The sequence below is a fragment of the Coregonus clupeaformis genome, unplaced genomic scaffold (genome assembly GCF_020615455.1).
Source record: "Coregonus clupeaformis isolate EN_2021a unplaced genomic scaffold, ASM2061545v1 scaf2728, whole genome shotgun sequence".
Taxonomy (NCBI): Eukaryota; Metazoa; Chordata; class Actinopteri; order Salmoniformes; family Salmonidae; genus Coregonus; species Coregonus clupeaformis.
Genome location: NW_025536182.1, coordinates 46,491 through 66,614, shown reverse-complemented (window position 1 = coordinate 66,614; position 20,124 = coordinate 46,491). Strand labels below are relative to the sequence as shown.

Below are 20,124 nucleotides of genomic sequence, written 5' to 3'. Positions count from 1 at the left end.
TACTATGATGTAGATAATGAGGTAATCATATGAATATGAACATATCTGGTGTGTGATTGGTATTGTGTGATTTCAATAGACTGTAAGGGAGAAAAGAGAGAGTGATGTGAAGCTGAGCCTGAAGACTGCAGTTGATGTGTCCACCCCTGCTGGAGTGGCCAAGATACTGATACAACAGACTGATAAACTGAGCTCTAAAGACCTGAGGGAAGGTACCTGGACAAGTTTCACACCAGTAATCAACTTTCACACCATTAATCAACTTTCACATAAGTAATGAACTTCCACACAAGTAATCAACATACATTAGATTTTCTCTAAGAGATAAAGGAGTGTCATTCAATATTCACTTAATGTAAAGAGGGGAGAAACCAGGTTTGTTGGATGACTTGTTTGCTAGTATGACTGAAAGCTAACTCAGATGATTCAACGTCTGGAATGCTTAATTCATTGCCGTTTAGGTCTGCCGCGGACACTATTTGCTGTTACTAAGTTACATATATATATATATATATTTTTTTTACAATTCAGCCATGATGTCCCAACCTAAGCTGGGCCTCCAGACGAGACAGATGAAGGAGGCGTTCTTTGAGACCAGGATTCGACAGGACATCCAGGAGGAGAGAGCCAATCATCTCAGATGGTGAGGATCCATAATTTACTCACATTAATAGTCATATAGAGTGCATTCGGAAAGTATTCAGACCCATTGACTTTTTCCACATTTTGTTACATTACTAAATGTATTAAATTGTTTTTTTTCTTCATCAATCTACACACAATACCCCATAATTGTCATGAGCCCTCTCACTCCACCGGGTTACCACCTTAATTTGTTTCCACTATCTTCCACTCTGCTCACCTCCCTCTCTCTACTCAGCCTAACTAGCTCCACCTGTCCCTGCTCTGCTCGGCTCTAATTACTCTGCCAGCTGCGCTGCATTACCCACTAACCTCTCCCAGTATTTAAGGCCCTGTCTTTCAGCTCTCCGGTGTCAGATCGTCTGCAAAGCTCACACCCGGAACCTGTTTGCTTCGCGCTTCTGGCTCACCCTGGTTTTGTGACCCCGGACCTGCCTGTTTTTTGGATACTCTTCTGCCTCAGGAGATCCAGACCTGCTTCTGCCATTACGACTCCTGACTACTCTTCTATCCCGGTAACTCTGACCAGCCTTCTGCCTTGCTACTACGTATTTTGGATTTCCCTTGAACTGTACTGCTGCCTGGTTTCATTCCGCCCTGTTGTGTCTGTGTCTCCCCCAGGACTTCTGGACCACCCACCACCGGCTTCATAGGACGCATCGCTGCCACTGGGGGGGCACAGACCCAGCGCGATGGGACGGGATCCCTGTTACCCCTGGAGCCTTCATTCACTCCCTACTTCCCTTTTCCCTTAAGTTTAATAAACTTTCTGGTGTGACGCAATTGTGGTCCTCTGGTCGTCTGTCTGAATCGTGACAGTACGATCTGACCATTATGGACTCAGCGCACACTTTCCCGACATGGAAACCGATGAGCATGAGCAGCAGTTCCAGCAGCAGCAACAACAACTCGCCATGATCATTCAACTCCTCACCAACCTTACCCCAGCCAGTCTGCCCACCAGCCCAGCCCCCGAGTTACCTGCCCCGGTCATTGCAGCCGCTGCTCCGGAACCCAAGATTGGAAACCCCGAGCGGTTCAACGGCGATTCAACCCAGGTCCGGCCATTCCTGACTAGCTGCCGACTTCAGTTCTCCTTGCAGCCAAGGACCTTCGCCACGGAGGGGCTAAAGTTGGGTATGCCATCACTCACCTGACGGGCCGAGCTCGACTCTGGGGAACAGCAGAGTTCGAACGTCAAACCCCCGCATGTGCAACCTTCGACCTGTTTGCTGAGGAGATGCTGAAGGTGTTTGACCTGGATTCACCCACCGCAAGGCGTCTCGTGAACTGTTCAGTATTCGACAAGGCAGACGTACAGTCGCAGACCATTCCATCGACTTCCGAACCCTGGCTAGACGAAGTTCTTGGAACACACCATCGTTGGTGGACGCGTTCTTCCATAGTTTGGCTGACTATATCAAGGACGAGTTGGTCTCCCATGAACTGCCTTCCACTCTTGATGAAGCCATCGCACTGACTGTCAGGATCGACAGAAGGATACAGACCCGTCGTCGTGAGAGGGGGCGCCAAGGTCCACCTACTACCGGCATTCGGAGAGATCCGACTGGGCTCCTGTCATCTACTGCCACTCACCCAGGTCAGCTTGATCAGTCTGAGCCTATGGAGATTGGGCGAGCCTCCCTCACTCCTGCAGAGCGCCAGCGCCGCTCACCTCAAACCTCTGCCTCTATTGTGGAGGTGATGGACATCGTGTGGTAACCTGCCCTTTAAAGGGCCGAAGCTCACCGGGCGTAGGGGGAGTCCGGTTGAGTTCTATGACCATCCAGTCCTCCGACCGCAAACCCCCTGCTGCAAGTTCACCTCCGCCTCTCTGACTCAACTCACACCCTGGCTGCTCTGGTGGATTCTGGCGCCGAAGCCAACATAATGGACATCAAGCTGGCACGCCAACTGGGACTGGAGAACCTCCGTTTGACACCTCCTATTCCTGCCCGGGCACTGGACGGACACTTACTCGGATCGGTCACTCATGTCACGGCCCCGGTCTCGATGGGTCTGTCCGGAAACCATCAAGAAACTATCCAGTTTCACCTGCTCCCCTCTCCAGGCCAACCCCTCATCCTGGGTTACCCATGGCTCCGCCCGGCACAACCCTCAGCTCGACTGGGTGACCGGGGTGATCAGGGAGTGGGGAGAGGACTGCCACCGAACCTGCCTGCTTGCGGCCGCACTACCCCCTCGGCCAGTACCTACTAACTCCGCTCCTGACCTCTCCAATGTCCCAGAATGCTACCATGGTCTCAGAGAGGTGTTTAACAAAGCAAGAGCCACATCTCTGCCCCCTCACCGACCGGTACGACTGTGCCATCGACCTCCTCCCTGGAACAGCTCCTCCAAGGGGGTCGTCTTTATTCGTTGTCTGCTCCTGAAAGAAAGTCCATGGAGGACTACATCAATGGCTCTCTGTCCCAGGATTAATCCGTTCATCTTCATCTCCTGCTGGTGCTGGCTTCTTCTTTGTGGGGAAGAAGGACGGATCTCTTCGCCCCTGCATCGACTACAGGGGACTCAACGACATCACAGTGAAGAACCGTTACCCTCTGCCTCTGCTCACCTCTGCTTTTGAGTTGCTCCAGGGAGCCACTGTTTTTACCAAGTTGGATCTCAGAAACGCTTACCACCTAGTGCGGATCCGGGAGGGAGATGAATGGAAAACCGCATTCAATACACCAACAGGCCACTACGAGTATCTGGTTATGCCTTTTGGCCTCACCAATGCTCCTGCTGTGTTCCAGGCTCTAGTGAATGATGTACTGCGGGACATGTTAAACAAGTTTGTCTTCGTTTACCTGGATGACATCTTAATTTACTCCAGAAACCTGTCTGAACACACCCGCCATGTCCAGCAAGTCCTTCATCGTCTTCTGGAGAATTCCCTCTACGCCAAGGCAGAGAAATGTGAGTTTCACGTCAAGACAGTGGCCTTCCTGGGGTACATAGTGGCAGAGGGAAGTATCCAAATGGATCCTGCCAAAGTATCAGCAGTCACTTCATGGCCAGTTCCGGAGAACAGAAAGAAGCTGCAACAGTTTCTGGGGTTTGCTAACTTCTATAGGAAGTTTATCCGGAACTACAGTACCGTTGCTGCCCCTCTCACTGCTCTAACCAGCACCAAGCAACCCTTCACCTGGACCCCAGCAGCCGACAAAGCCTTCAGTACCCTCAAGGTGAGGTTCACCTCCGCTCCCATCCTCCAGATGCCTGATGTGGACCGGCAATTCATTGTGGAGGTGGACGCCTCGGATGTGGGAGTTGGTGCTGTGATTTCTCAGTGGGCTGCGGAGGATAGGAAGCTCCATCCCTGTGCCTTTTTCTCACGTCGGTTGTCCCCCTCTGAGTGCAATTACGACATAGGGAACCGTGAGCTGCTGGCTGTGAAGCTTGCCTTGGAGGAGTGGCGTCACTGGCTGGAGGGGTCCACCATTCCATTTCTCGTTTGGACCGATCATAAGAACTTGGAGTACATCCGCACGGCCAAACGGTTGAACTCCAGGCAGTCCCGCTGGGCCCTGTTCTTCACCAGGTTTAATTTCACTCTGTCATACCGGCCTGGATCACGCAACACCAAGCCAGACGCCCTCTCCCGTCAATTCCAGAAGGATGACACCCCCTCCAAGGACCCTGTGTCGATTCTGCCAAGTCCCTGCATCGTTGCAGCTCTGACCTGGGCTGTTGAGGAACAGGTGCTGGAGGCTCTCCGTAACCAGCCAGGTCCCAGCACTTGCCCAGCTGACCGCCTTTTTGTCCCCGAAGACCTGAGGTCCCAGGTCATTCAGTGGGGACATGACTCCCGCCTAGCTTGTCACCCTGGCTCCACCCGCACTTACAACCTGCTCGCCCAGAGGTTCTGGTGGCCCTCTCTGAGGAAGGATGTACGGGAATTCGTCCAAGCCTGCCCCATCTGCAACCAACACAAGTCGTCCTGCCAGCCCCCAGCCGGATTGCTGCAGCCCCTGCCTGTGCCCAGACGTCCCTGGTCTCACATCGCCCTTGACTTTGTCACGGGGCTGCCCCCCTTCAAGTGGCATGACCGTCATTCTCACCATCGTTGACCGTTTCAGCAAGATGGCACACTTCATTCCCCTCCCCAAGCTCCCAACCGCCAAGGAGACCGCCCAGGTGGTCCTGGAACACGTCTTCCGGATCCACGGACTGCCAAGGGATGTTGTTTCTGACCGTGGTCCACAATTCTCCTCCGCTTTTTGGAAGGAGTTCTGTCACCTGCTGGGAGCCACAGTCAGTCTGACTTCCGGATTCCATCCCCAATCCAATGGGCAGTCAGAGCGGGCTAATCAGGAGCTTGAGAAGGCACTGCGATGCATGACTTCACGCAACCCCCACTCCTGGTCGCAGCAATTGACATGGGTGGAGTACGCACACAATTCTCTGACCTGCTCTGCCATCGGGTATGTCCCCTTTCCAATGTGTTTATGGATACCAGCCTCCTCTATTTGCCAGCCAGGAGGAGGAGGTTACTTGCCCATCTGCACTTGCTTTTGCCCGTCGATGTCGCCGCACCTGGTCACAAGCCCGAGCCACACTCCTCAGGTCCGTTGCCAGCTACACTACCGGGGCCAACCGTCGGAGAATTCCTGCTCCCACCTACCATGTTGGTCAAAGGGTGTGGTTGTCATCGAAGAACCTGCCACTCAGGGTGGAGTCGCAGAAGCTGGCACCTCGGTTCATTGGCCCATTCCCTATCATAAGAGTGATTAGCCCAACTGCTGTCCGGCTCCAACTGCCTAATTCCCTGAGGGTGCACCCCACTTTCCATGTGTCTAAGATTAAGCCCATCCATGAGAGTCCGCTGGTCCCTGCTGCGCCTGGTCCTCCTCCTCCACGGCTCGTCGATGGTGGTCTGGTTTACACCGTCCGCCGCCTGCTTCGGTCCAGACGGAGGGGTAGGGGTCTCCAGTACCTCATTGACTGGGAGGGCTATGGACCTGAGGAAAGGACCTGGGTGCCAGCTAGTCGGATTGTGGATAGGACTCTCATCACCGCTTTCCACCAACGGCATCCGGATCAACCTGCAATCCGTAGGGGCCGCCCCAGAGGGGTCCCTAACCGTCCGGCCCGCTCGGCTTCCTGTCCTGTGCCTGATCCTGTCTCGGGACCTGTCCCATCTCCCGACCACGGCCCTCCGGCTTCCTCCGAGGATGAGGACGTTCACTCGGACCGTTCGGAGGAGTTCCTAGCCCTCCTCCGGCTCCCCTCCTCCCGCCCGGCGTGGTGTTGCTCTTGGGACTTCTGGGGCCGTCCCTTGGGGGGGGTTCTGTCATGAGCCCTCTCACTCCACCGGGTTACCACCTTAATTTGTTTCCACTATCTTCCACTCTGCTCACCTCCCTCTCTCTACTCAGCCTAACTAGCTCCACCTGTCCCTGCTCTGCTCGGCTCTAATTACTCTGCCAGCTGCGCTGCATTACCCACTAACCTCTCCCAGTATTTAAGGCCCTGTCTTTCAGCTCTCCGGTGTCAGATCGTCTGCAAAGCTCACACCCGGAACCTGTTTGCTCGCGCTTCTGGCTCACCCTGGTTTTGTGACCCCGGACCTGCCTGTTTTTGGATACTCTTCTGCCTCAGGAGATCCAGACCTGCTTCTGCCATTACGACTCCTGACTACTCTTCTATCCCGGTAACTCTGACCAGCCTTCTGCCTTGCTACTACGTATTTTGGATTTCCCTTGAACTGTACTGCTGCCTGGTTTCATTCCGCCCTGTTGTGTCTGTGTCTCCCCCCAGGACTTCTGGACCACCCACCACCGGCTTCATAGGGACGCATCGCTGCCACTGGGGGGCACAGACCCAGCGCATTGGACGGGATCCCTGTTACCCCTGGAGCCTTCATTCACTCCCTACTTCCCTTTTCCCTTAAGTTTAATAAACTTTCTGGTGTGACGCAATTGTGGTCCTCTGGTCGTCTGTCTGAATCGTGACAATAATGACAAAGCAAAAACAGGTTTGTAGAAATTTTTGCAAATGTATTAAATATACAAATACAAAATATCAAATTTACGTAAGTATTCAGACCCTTTACTCAGTACTTTGTTGAAGCACCTTTGGCAGCGATTACAGCCTCAATTTTTCTTGGGTATGACGCTACAAGCGTGGCACACCTGCGCCAGGTCACAGTTGTAAATGAGAACTTGTTCTCAACTGGCTTACCTGGTTAAATAAAGGTTAAATAAAAATAAAACAATTTGGGGATTCCCATTCTTCTCTGCAGGTTGGATGGGGAGCGTCGCTGCACAGCTATTTTCAGGTCTCTCCAGAGATGTTCGATTGGGTTCAAGTCTGGGCTCTGGCTGGGCCACTCACAGACATTCAGAGACTTGTCCTGAAGCCACTCCTGCGTTCAGGCCAAAGAGTTCAATCTTGGTTTCATCAGACCAGAGAATCTTGTTTCTCATGGTCTGAGTCCTTTAGGTGCCTTTTGGCAAACTCCAAGTGGGCAGTCATGTGCCTTTTTACTGAGGAGTGGCTTCAGTCTGGCCACTCTACCATAAAGGCCTGATTGGTGGAGTGCTGCAGAGATGGTTGTCCTTCTGGAAGGTTCTCCCTTCTCCACAGAGGAACTCTGGAGCTCTGTCAGAGTGACAATCGGGTTCTTGGTCACCTCCCTGACCAAGGCCCTTCTTCCATGATTGCTCAGTTTTGCTGGGCGGCCGGCTCTAGGAAGAGTCTTGGTGGTTCCAAACTTCTTCCATTTAAGAATGATGGAGGCCACTGTGTTCAAATCATGTCCAATCAATTGAATTTACCACAGGTGGACTCCAATCAAGTTGTAGAAACATCTCAAGGATGATTAATGGAAACAGAATGCACCTGAGCTCAATTTCGAGTCTCATAGTAAAGGGTCTGAATACTTATGTAAATAAGGTATTTTTGTTTTACAATACATTTGGAAACATTTCTAAAAACCTGTTTTCGCTTTGCCACTATGGCATATTGTGTATAGATGGATGAGAGGGAAAAAAATCATTTAATCAATTTTAGAATAAGGCTGTAACGTAACAAAATGTGGAAAACGTCAAGGGGTCTGAATACGTTCCAAAGGCACTGTAGATTAACATATCTATGATTATGTACTAAATGTCATAGGTCACTCATACTGTACTGTAGATAAATGTTGAAGGATTCTTTTTGATAAAGGCAAGTTCACCTTGGGATGGACCCTGTCTCGGCACAGACCAAAAGGCAGGTTTTGGAGGAGAGAGATGTTGCAGATTATGAATATATGGTAAGATTTGTAACTTATCATGATAGTCATAATAATCATAAAACACTGTTGCTGTATGTTGTATTTCCAACATGTTTCATGTTTCCCTCTGCTCTTAGTTCTCATCACTTGTGCAGCAATCTGGGCATCCAGTTTTTCTCCGGTTTGCATACCATATTGTAACTATGTTTTATATACACTACATGACCAAAACTATGTGGACACCTGCTTGTCAAACATCTCATTCCAAAATCATAGGCATTAATATGGAGTTCGTCCCCCCTTTGCTGCTATAACAGCCTCCACTCTTCTGGGAAGGCTTTCCACTAGATGTTGGAACATTGCTGCGGGGACTTGCTTCCATTCAGCCATGAGCATTAGTGAGGTCGGGCACTGATGTTTTGCGATTAGGCCTGGCTCGCAGTCGGCGTTCCAATTCATCCCAAAGGTGTTCGATGGGGTTGAGGTCAGGGCTCTGTGCAGGCTAGTCAAATTCTTCCACACCGATCTTGATTTCTGTATGGACCTCGCTTTGTGCGCAGGGGCATTGTCATGCTGAAACAGGAAAGGGCCTTCCCCAAACTGTTGCCAAAAAGTTGGAAGCACAGAATCGTCTAGAATGGCATTGTATGCTGTAGCATTAAGATTTCCCTTCACTGGAACTAAGGGGCCTAGCCCGAACCATGAAAAACAGCCCCAGACCATTATTCCTCCTCCATTAAACTTTACAGTTGCCACTATGCATTGGGGCAGGTAGCGTTTTCCTGGCATCCACCGAACCCATATTCGTCGGACTGCCAGATGATTCATCACACCAGAGAACGCGCTTCCACTGCTCCAGAGTCCAATGGCGGTGGGCTTTACACCACTCCAGCCGACACTTGGCGTTGCTTCCAGAGGCAGTTTGGAACTCGGTAGTGAGTGTTGCAACCGAGGACAGACCATTTTTACGCGCTACGCACTTCAGCACCCAGCAGTCCCGTTCAGTGAGCTTGTGTTGCCTACACTTCATGGCTGAGCCATTGTTGCTCCTAGACGTTTCCACTTCACAATAACAGCACTTACAGTTGACCGGTGCTGCTCTAGCAGGGCAGACATTTGACGAAGTGACTTGTTGGAAAGGTGGCCTCCTATGACGGTGCCACATTGAACGTCACTGAGCTCTTCAATAAGTCCATTCTACAGCCAGTGTTTTGTCTATGGAGATTGCATGTCTGTGTGCTCGATTTTATACAACGGGTGTGGCTGAAATAGACAAATCCACTAATTTGAAGGGGTGTCCACATACCTTTGTATATATAGTGTATTATGCTCTCCTTAATATATCGTAAAGTCAGGCTGTGCAACTATATTTGAGTTTTATTGAGACCGGCCAGTCAATGTATAAATCCAACCATTGTAACTTTACATGACACTGTAATGTCAGCGAGAGCTGCTGCTATTGCTGTTTCTTCTAAAGGGGAACAGATGACAGATCTCTCCCAGGACAATTAACAGCACTTCCTCTCCCCTCTCTCTGTTTATTGGCTGTATTTACACACTCTGCTCTTTACAAGCCGCCATTGTTTTTAGAGAGGCCAACCACTCCACTTGGTGATTGGATAAACTCCTTTCATGTGTCTTCTCTGGAATCTGGAGCTCAGGCCAGAAACCAAAATAGCCTTTACACCTCTTCCGTGTGCTGGTCTGTGTTTCATACGTTTGTGTAACAGAGGTTGTTTGGTGACCATGCTAGTGTGATAATCAGTAACCTTACCTGAGACTTGAAGAGTTGCATTGGCTCCCCGAGCAAATGCCTAGGCTTTGGCTTAGTGGGCTAATGCATTCTCCCGGCATTGATCCCTGTTAGTCACACTTGCTCGTATTCTGAACATGACGAACATCTGTCTTAATTCCAGGTTAGAAAAGGAGAGGTGAGGAAGGAGAGGGACTTTGCTAGAGATCAACCTAAGCTCTCTACCAGACGTGTCCTGCATAACACAGGCCAGGTAAGCATGTCGAAGTCAAAACGGACCTGTTTGCCGCTAAAATGGCGTTCAACGGAGTGCCTTTTCCTCGAGTAGGAGAGCTGCTTGTATCTATTTATTTTTTCAAAATCAAAATGTCTGTTCTGTTTGTACCTTCCAGGCACCGATGGGCACGCCTTCCTTTCGCATTTACTCCAGCAGTCATCTGGAGATCAGGCAGAGAGCTCTGAGGCTCTTCCAGCAGGTAGCCCGCAAGGTACAGTACTTAGCCCTCTCTTTTTCACTCCATTGGCCTTAGGTATGGCCATATAGGTATAGAGTGCCTCATTCCAGCCCACTCAACACAATGGTTTCACTCACAAACCACAATCCAAAACCCTGTGAGGCAGTGTGTAAACTCTCTTTGATAACGATCTTAAGCCATGTCATAAGATGGTGTAGTAGTAATTTTGTAGTGGGGCACAGTCCAGTCTAATGAAAGTACCGTAGTAAGAAGCTAAGAATGGACATTCCCTGTAGTATGTCTGGGATGGGAATTCCTGAGGTCAGCTATAGTGGTGGAAAAAAGTATTTAGTCAGCCACCAATTGTGCAAGTTCTCCCACTTAAAAAGAGGCCTGTAATTTTCATCATAGGTACACGTCAACTATGACAGACAAAATGAGAAAAAAAAATCTAGAAAATCACATTGTAGGATTTTTAATGAATGTATTTGCAAATTGTGGTGGAAAATAAGTATTTGGTCAATAACAAAAGTGTCTCAATACTTTGTTATATACCCTTTGTTGGCAATGACACAGGTCAAACGTTTTCTGTAAGTCTTCACAAGGTTTTCACACACTGTTGCTGGTATTTTGGCCCATTCCTCCATGCAGATCTCCTCTAGAGCAGTGATGTTTTGGGGCTGTCGCTGGGCAACACGGACTTTCAACTCCCTCCAAAGATTTTCTATGGGGTTGAGATCTGGAGACTGGCTAGGCCACTCCAAGACCTTGAAATGCTTCTTACGAAGCCACTCCTTCGTTGCCCGGGCGGTGTGTTTGGGATCATTGTCATGCTGAAAGACCCAGCCACGTTTCATCTTCAATGCCCTTGCTGATGGAAGGAGGTTTTCGCTCAAAATCTCACGATACATGGCCCCATTCATTCTTTCCTTTACACGGATCAGTCGTCCTGGTCCCTTTGCAGAAAAACAGCCTCAAAGCATGATGTTTCCTACCCCATGCTTCACAGTAGGTATGGTGTTCTTTGGATGCAACTCAGCATTCTTTGTCCTCCAAACACGACGAGTTGAGTTTTTACCAAAAAGTTATATTTTGGTTTCATCTGACCATATGACATTCTCCCAATCCTCTTCTGGATCATCCAAATGCACTCTAGCAAACTTCAGACGGGCCTGGACATGTACTGGCTTAAGCAGGGGGACACGTCTTGCACTGCAGGATTTGAGTCCCTGGCGGCGTAGTGTGTTACTGATGGTAGGCTTTGTTACTTTGGTCCCAGCTCTCTGCAGGTCATTCACTAGGTCCCCCGTGTGGTTCTGGGATTTTTGCTCACCGTTCTTGTGATCATTTTGACCCCACAGGGGTGAGATCTTGCATGGAGCCCCAGATCGAGGGAGATTATCAGTGGTCTTGTATGTCTTCCATTTCCTAATAATTGCTCCCACAGTTGATTTCTTCAAACCAAGCTGCTTACCTATTGCAGATTCAGTCTTCCCAGCCTGGTGCAGGTCTACAATTTTGTTTCTGGTGTCCTTTGACAGCTCTTTGGTCTTGGCCATAGTGGAGTTTGGAGTGTGACTGTTTGAGGTTGTGGACAGGTGTCTTTTATACTGATAACAAGTTCAAACAGGTGCCATTAATACAGGTAACGAGTGGAGGACAGAGGAGCCTCTTAAAGAAGAAGTTACAGGTCTGTGAGAGACAGAAATCTTGCTTGTTTGTAGGTGACCAAATACTTATTTTCCACCATAATTTGCAAATAAATTCATAAAAAATCCTACAATGTGATTTTCTGGATTTTTTTTCTTCTCAATTTGTCTGTCATAGTTGACGTGTACGTATGATGAAAATTACAGGCCTCTCATCTTTTTAAGTGGGAGAACTTGCACAATTGGTGGCTGACTAAATACTTTTTTTCACCACTGTATATTTAATGAAGTACCATACATTTTCTACATCCAATCAAATGCCAAACTGTAAAACCACTATGTTATTCAATACCTCATAGGCAGTTGGAAAGCTGACAATGTCTAAGTTCTGGTTCTCTTTAACCTCTTAAGGATCGGACCCTTTTTTTCAATTTTCGTCTAAAATGACATACCTAAATCTAACTACCTGTAGCTCAGGACCTGAAGCAATGTTATGCATATTCTTGATACCATTTGAAAGGAAACACTGAAGTTTGTGGACATGTGAAATTAATGTGGGAGAAAATAACACATTAGATCTGGTAAAAGAGAAATCATGTTTTTTTGTGTTTTTTTTTGTTCCATCATCTTTGAAATGCAAGAGAAAGGCCACAATATAATATTGCAGTTTAGGCCCAATTTAGAGTTTGGCCACTAGATGGCAGCAGTGTGTGTGCAAAGTTTCGGAGTGATCCAGTGAATCATTGCAATACTGGACTATTTTGTATAAAGGCTGCACAAACTTGCCGAATTGGTCAATTGATACATTTTCAAGTACATAACTATAGAGAACATACAAAAATTATATGGTAGTGCAAAATGTAAGTTTACACACTCCCAGGAATGTCATACATGATGGATCATTAGCTTATACACTAACTTTCACACATCTAGATGGCCGGGCAGGGTGGGTGTGGAGCCAGAGACAGCAGAGGTTCAAACTGTAGAACCCAGTTCCTACATTTGAATATAAAAATAGATTTTATCAAACAAAACTATGCTACATTTTATCTCTGGGACCCTTAGGATGACAAATCAGAACAAGATTACTGAATTTAAGTACATTATTTACCTTCAGAGGTGAATGTATCAAACCAGTTGCCGTGATAAGTATTTTGTTGTTGTGCACTCTCCTCAAACAATAGCATGGTATTTCTTCACTGTAATAGCTACTGTAAAATGGACAGTGCAGTTAGATTAACAAGAATTGAAGCTTTCTGCCCATATAAGACAGGTCTATGTCCTGGAAAGTTTGCTAATCACATTAGCGCACGTTAGCTCAACCGTCCCGTATACGGGACACCGATCCTGTAGAGCTCTTTAATATCATATTTCTTCCAATGCATACCTGAAAATATTTGTTGTTGTTGTGTATTTATATAATTCTCTATTTGAGCAAGAAATATGTACTGTAACAGATTTCATACAGCACAAAGAGGTTTTACTTATAAACATGCATAACCTTTCCAAACAACACGACTTCTAAGTGAGTGCACCATGTGTTTCAGGTGGTGATTCGATGTCGTATGAACAACAGACTTGTCTCGTTTAGGCAGCTGACTCAAAGCTTGAAGCGCCTGTCCAAAGGAGTAAGAGGTATTGCACAGTTGAGACCCCACAGGGCAAAAGTGTTCTCTATTCTCAAAATACAAACCTGAACGACGCAGCACACACATTTGTGGCTCCAAAATAAAAATCTATCTTAAAGTTATTTTACCTCCAAGTCGTTGTGATGTTGGAAGCAAGCAAGATGCATGCATTTTTCTTTTTCAGTTGAGGAGGAGACCTCTCATCTCCCGAAGATCTCACCAGACAACGTGATTCCTTTCACATTTCCTATCTTCTCTCTTCCATACCAGTCTGATGAACTGGTGAGTGCAGTGCACTTTGATAAAAAGCCATCTTGTTCTTGCATGGACTGCTTGCAAAGAAGTAACAGTGATTTGATTTGCCCAGTAGCTTGTTACAAATTCATTGAAATGATACAGTGAAAATGACCATAACTTACAGTGTTTGCCTTATACTGTATGCCCAGGCTCCCAATGCGTTGGGTGCCGTCCCTGTTAGGCCTATTGAGGTCCTGGTCAAACCACACACTCCATTCTTCAATCTCAAGGTACGTTTACATGAGAGGTCTTTGCCTGAATCAAGAATCATTGGTTGCTTGTACATTGGAGCACTAACAACTAGCTATTTTTGCCTTTCTGTCACTGCTGATGATGACAGGGAATTTGCTTGTAAATTGTACAGTAACATGCTCACTTCTGTCCCATTACTTGTGTTGTTTTTCAAGGTTCCCCAGCACTACAAGTTAATGGGGTACCAGCCTGTTTCGGCCTTTGAGGCTGCAGCTAGCTACATTCCCCCAACCCAGCCCAGAACGCTATGCACTGGGGCACAGGTGAGCCAAGAGACAACTCACCACCAACACTGTGGGAAGTTTACGTAGGTTGTGTGTGATACACAGATACATTCCTACAAAAACAAATACATCAAAGTCAATCTTTTAAGCCTTTTACGAGATGATATATTAGTGATATAACATAAACAATGACATAAAACAGCAATAACCCTGAGAACTCTGAATGGTTTGATTGATTACTTAATGGTGTCACTATCAGAGACTATGATCTGCTCTGCTCCTCTGACATCCAATAGCATGTGTGCATTTACTCAAACTGATACAGCAATAACCTCATTGTTTATGTAATCAAACCATTATTTGTTAAATGTTCCTATAGTTTCCCATGGTTGACAAGACCATGACAAGACAACCATTAATCACCCTTCTCCAGAGCTCATGGTCCCCACTTAGCTCCCATGATACAAACACTTACTCAGCTATGGGCAGCTCTCCATATGAACTCTAACAAACTCTTTACCACAACATTACTTATTATTATATGATACAGTGGTCTAAGGCACTGCATCGCAGTGCTAACTGTGCCACTAGAGATCCTGGTTCGAATGCAGGCTCTGTCGCAGCCGGCCGCGACCGGGAGACTCATGGGCGGCGCACAATTGGCCCAGCGTCGTCCAGGGTAGGGGAGGGAATGGCCGGCAGGGATGTAGGTCAGTTGATAGAGCATGGCGTTTGCAACGGCAGGGTTGTGGGTTCGATTCCCACGGGGGGCCAGTATAAAAAAAATATGTATTCACTAACTGTAAGTCGCTCTGGATAAGAGCGTCTGCTAAATGATTTAAATGTAAAAATGTAATGTCAGATCTTATCTTAATTTAGGACAACGTCAAATAGGATTTTTGCAATTGCAGAACTAGAGCTTCTAATTGATTGGCCCAATCTCATTGATAGGATTCTTGATAGTATATCTCTACTCTTGCCAGCATGGCTGTTATACAAGACTGATCAATCTTTTTTATTTTTCAGGATGAACTGTTGCCCAGGGTGATCCGTTCTCCCTCGGGGTGTGGTGTGGCCGAGCCAGAGGGTGAAGAGGATGTGGAGCAGGAGGACGAGTGTCCCAGTCTGAGCTTCACGGCCCCAGCCGCCCTGCTGAAGCCCCCCTATGCACACCCCCTCAGAATCTTTGTAAGGCAATATCACAGAATATGATAGAACACATTTATTTATATACAGTATCTCAGTGGAGGCTGGTGGGAGGAGCGATAGGAGAACGGGCTCATTGTAATGGCTGGAATGGAATTAATGGAACGGTATCAAACATATGGAAACCACATGTTTGACTCCATTCCAATAATTCCATTCCAGCCATTACAATGAGCCTGTCCTCCTATAACTCCTCCCACCAGCCTCCACTGCTGTATATATAAATGTGTTCTATCATATTCTACAGTATGGGCCACATCTATGTTATATCTCTAGTAAATATCTCCAGGCTGTTCATTATAAGGCTGTATACAATAGCTGTAGTCATAATGATTGGTGTTACTATCATGCATAGTGTGGTAAATGTTTTGTTGGAATCTCTGTCCTGATGATTCCCTCAACATCTTTCTCATCCATCAAAGTATTTAGCTGTTCCTCATTCCAATAGTGGAATCATTCATTCACTGGCCCTGAGAATATCAATCATTATGAATCATTTTGTACTGATCATTTATACCGTTCATGTTCCATGTTGGACTTTGTTCTGCTCTGTAGAACCCAGCCCCCGGTCTTCATGCCTTCAAAGCGGACCCTCTCTACCTAGAGTGTGACCTGGAGTTCCACCTGTGTCCACTGCCCCGGTACACCATTCCAAAGCTCTCTGTGTTTGGAATGCACACCCCCAGCACTCAGAAGACATTTTTGGACCGAACAGTAAGTCTCTTTCATATCAACAGGAGTTATTAAGCAAAATATAATATAATTCCTTGATTGTTCACACAATGTGGACATTAGTGGGAATTGGGACTAAAGTCAAAGCCGTTTTTACAACAATTACACTGTGTTCTTTATCCTGATCAAATTGCAGGATGTGATCCGAGGCGTGATGACCTGGAAGAAGTTCCCATCGGCTGCCCTAGCCGCTCTGGCCAACACTCCCACACTCACCAGTAGCTGGGCCCCGCGCATGTAAAGATCCAGTAACACAGACTTTACAGGGCTGTCTACCATTCACATTACACATACAGCTGCGTAAAGTGACAGCTAAATTGACAGTGTCTAATGATCATGATGTACTAACTCATCTATACTATGTGTTCTTGAGCGAACAGTACAAAGTATAGACTGTTCTTCTTCACACACAACTGAACACTTGTCTTATGAGCTCATCTTGTTTGACCAGCTCACAGCCGAGGTGTTGTGGTACTGGGAAGCTATGGATAGGTAGATAGTACAGGAGGTTGGTGGCACCTTAATTGGGGAGAACGGGCTCGTGGGAATTACAGGAGTACAATAAATGGAATGGGATCAAATACATCAAACATATGGTTTCCAGGTGTTTGATGCCATTCCATTTGCTCCGTTCCTGCCATTATTATGAGCCGTTCTCCCCTCAGCAGCCTCCTGTGGGAGATAGTTAGTTAGGATTGTTTTTGCTATTATGTTCAGATTTTCCATTGATTGCATAGAGCTTCAATTAAGGCACCACACGCAACCAGTAAGTTGCAACGCAGCACTTAAAAAACCTCTTGCCCTTCCTCAGAGCATTTGACTTGACGAATGTGTAAACCCTTATGCTCCTCAGGAAGTACACTGTAGGTTATAGGTCATCCACAAACTTCCTCCAGCTGGCTCAGTGTGTTTGTGTGTGTCCACTTCTTGCAAGGATGTTCTTGCTGGCTTCATCTCTGCCTCCAGATCATTTGAATGGCTCAGGCTAAGCTGTAGCACATTAGCTACAGGTCCAGACCATCGCAAGTCTCACAGACAGACTTATGAATGGAAACACAGTGATTTACTTAATATTTACAGGGTGAGGGGGGGCAGGACTCTGTTCCCTTGTCTAAGATCTATGGCCATGGTGCAGACTCCTCTCTGGAATCCATTCCAACACCAGGGTTACTAAGAGCCAGCGCTATATCCTCTGCTTTGTTGAAGTAGTGTCCAAACAAGTCCAAGTGAAATGTTGCCTATAAAGTTAAGGTAGGCCTCTACAACAAACCATAGGGCTGCCTAGTCATCTGACGTGAAGATATTGCAAACATCAACAGAATGTTAGCCTGTATGTTTATACTCAGTGGTACAACATGGGCTGAAATTGTGTTACCTGTATAAATAAAGTTGAGATAATAGAGTTGAGTCAGTCAATGTACCAGTCCTGTAATGGCCTCTTAGTCTTTACCACCTGACCGTGTGTGTGTTCCAGCAGGTCTGACCCCTTCAACAGTGACATTCTGCCCACCATGGCGCCCACAGCTCTGAATGGCCTTCCAGAAGATATGACAGAGGAGCTACTGGATGGACAGTAAGCACTAACACACACTGACAGACAAACTGACTGAAAGTAACAGGAATCCATTTTAGAGGTTTGTATTACTGACGTGTTTTACCAGGTTTGAAAGCATGGGAATCTCTCTCACGACTGAGATGATCCGAGCCGAGTTTCCCCTGCCAGAGAATGTACCTTCAACTCCCAGACAGCTGAAAGACGACAGCTCTAAAGATGACAGCAGGTATACTGTTCACACGCACGAACAAACACACACACACACACACACTGCAGGACCAGGAGCATCATGCATCTGTGTTTGCACTAAATTAAACTCTAATCCCTATGAGGAATACTGGCATTTAATTTAGCCTACAACTCAATCGGTGTCTTACCTTGAGTCCTTGCCAATTGTCATCAATCAATAACTTGAATTAGCATTCATGTGATGCACTCCATTTTCTGTTGCTTCCATCATGTTTGGTTTGTCATTGTCTCATTACTTCTATTGATGGTGGGCATATTAATTGTTTGTAATTCGATTTGTCAAAAATCTAATTATAATCAAATGATCTCTTCTAATTTGGCTCAAATAATGAAGTTACATCAGCATGATGCAGAGATAATCAAGAGATCCAGAATTATAATTCTGTTGCTGTACTACTGCCTCCTTCTGGCCAGGTTGGGGTTGTAAAAGAGGATGTTATATAAAGGTGGAGATAACAACAGCTCATTGTGCTTCTCCTCCACTAGTTCCCTGAGTCCCTGTAAAACTCCCCAGATGATGCCTCTGAGTACAGCCAACACCTCCAGGTGAACACAACACTGTTCCCTTCCCATCCACTCAGCATCTGGTGGTAGCATCAACTACTATCACACAGACACACACACACACAGTCTTGCGGAGCTAACCTTGTGGGGACATACAATTCAGTCCCATTCAAAATCCTATTTTCCCTAACACTAAACCTAACCCGTACCCTTACCCTAACCTTAACCCAAAAACCTAACCTTAACCCTAGCTCCTAACCCTAACTCCTAACCCTAAACCTAATTCTAACACTAATTCTAACCTTAACCTTAAACCCCCTAGAAATAGCATTTGACCTTGTGGGGACTAACAAAATGTCCCCAGTTGGTCAAATTGTTCTTGATTTACTATCCTTGTGGGGACTTCTGGTCCCCACAAGTATAGTTAAACACGTCCACACACACACACACACACACACTTTATGATTCTTTCTCTTTCTAATCAAAACAAGAACAATAGGTATGATTATTCATATTTGTATAACTTTTACTCATAACTTCTACAGGGAATCAAGAGAGCAGCAGCTGGAGTTATTTCTGAAGTCTCAGACCAATAGACTTGGTGCCAAGGTGATGGCGCGACTCAACCACCTGAATATTGTGGGCAAGGCTAATTCACCCTCTACACCAGAGAATAAATAGTAGTATATTTGGTATGAGGCACTAAGGTTGATGCAGGAAATATCAGATTACAGTACTGATATATTTCATATAATACATTTTACTGTAAAATATGTCATTACGGTAGCTGCTAAGTGCTATTGTATAGTAGCCACACTACTGATGCTGTGCCCATTGTCTTGCATTTGCACTGGCCAATTCATCCAAGGACATTTTCATTTAAAACAGTCTTCATGTACTTGAAAGTTTGGCTTCTTGTTTTATTTAATTAAAGACAGGCCTTTCTGGCAAATAAAAGAAATGATGAAGGAATCATTCTAAATGAATATGTCACAGATCCACAGTTGCACTCCACACTGCTCTTTCCCACACCTACGTGAGAATGCTTTTCATTGACTACAGCTCAGCGTTCAACACCATTGTCCCCTACAAGCTCATCACTAAGCTAAGGACCCTGTGATTAAACAACTCCCTCTGCAACTGGACCCTGGACTTCCTGACGGGCCGCCCCAAGGGGGTGAGGGTAGGCTACAACACCTCTGCCACGCTGACCCTCAACACAGAGGCCCCTCAGGGGTGCCTGCTTAGTCTCCTCCTGTACTCCCTCTTCACTCACAACTGCATGGCCGCACATGACTCCAACACCATCATTAAGTTTGCCAACAACACGACGGTGGTAGGCCTGATCACTGACGACGATGAGACAGCCTACAGGGAGGAGGTCAGAGACCCGGCAGTGTGGTGCCAGGACAACAACCTGTCCCTCAACATTAGCAAGACAAAGGAGCTGATCATGGACTAAAGGAAACGGAGGGCTGAGCATGCCCCTATTCACATCGATGGGGCTGTAGTGGAGCGGGTCGAGCGATTCAAGTTCCTCGTGTCCACACATGTCCTCGGTGTCCACACATCACACATCATGGTCCAAACACACCAACACAGTCGTGAAGAGGGCACGACAACTCCTCTTCCCCCTCAGGAGGCTGAAAAGATTTGGCAAAAGGTTCTACAGCTGCACCATTGAGAGCATCTTGACTGGCTGCATCACCGCTTAGTATGGCAACTGCTTGGCATCCGACTGTAAGACGCTTAC

At 46.8% G+C, this 20,124-nt stretch overlaps 1 protein-coding gene across 2 annotated transcripts; it reads left to right on the top strand.

The window, feature by feature from the left end:
• The first annotated feature begins 78 nt into the window (after positions 1 to 78).
• Positions 79 to 19,332, top strand: LOC121544446 (cilia- and flagella-associated protein 221-like). Of its 2 annotated transcripts, none has more exons than XM_045219770.1 (16): positions 79 to 212; positions 532 to 643; positions 7,819 to 7,906; positions 9,784 to 9,873; positions 10,013 to 10,108; positions 13,272 to 13,359; positions 13,537 to 13,634; positions 13,799 to 13,879; positions 14,057 to 14,164; positions 15,152 to 15,313; positions 15,887 to 16,045; positions 16,200 to 16,300; positions 17,541 to 17,636; positions 17,725 to 17,844; positions 18,354 to 18,413; positions 18,917 to 19,332. In XM_045219770.1, the coding sequence occupies exons 2-16, from the start codon at positions 534 to 536 to the stop codon at positions 19,050 to 19,052; spliced, it is 1,593 nt and encodes a 530-aa protein (XP_045075705.1). In that variant the 5' UTR covers positions 79 to 212; positions 532 to 533; the 3' UTR covers positions 19,053 to 19,332. The 2 variants fall into 2 exon arrangements, with proteins under 2 accessions (XP_045075705.1, XP_045075704.1); XM_045219769.1 differs by having other exon boundaries at positions 17,538 to 17,636.
• Positions 19,333 to 20,124: the final 792 nt, after the last annotated feature.

Bases quoted from the DNA above. Each gene is read 5' to 3' on its own strand.
- LOC121544446 (XM_045219769.1), top strand. From the start codon at position 534: ATGATGTCCCAACCTAAGCTGGGCCTCCAGACGAGACAGATGAAGGAG. The intron at 13,360-13,536 runs GTATTGCACAGT...TTTCTTTTTCAG, and splicing joins CCTGTCCAAAGGAGTAAGAG to TTGAGGAGGAGACCTCTCAT. The intron at 14,165-15,151 runs GTGAGCCAAGAG...TTTATTTTTCAG, and splicing joins CGCTATGCACTGGGGCACAG to GATGAACTGTTGCCCAGGGT.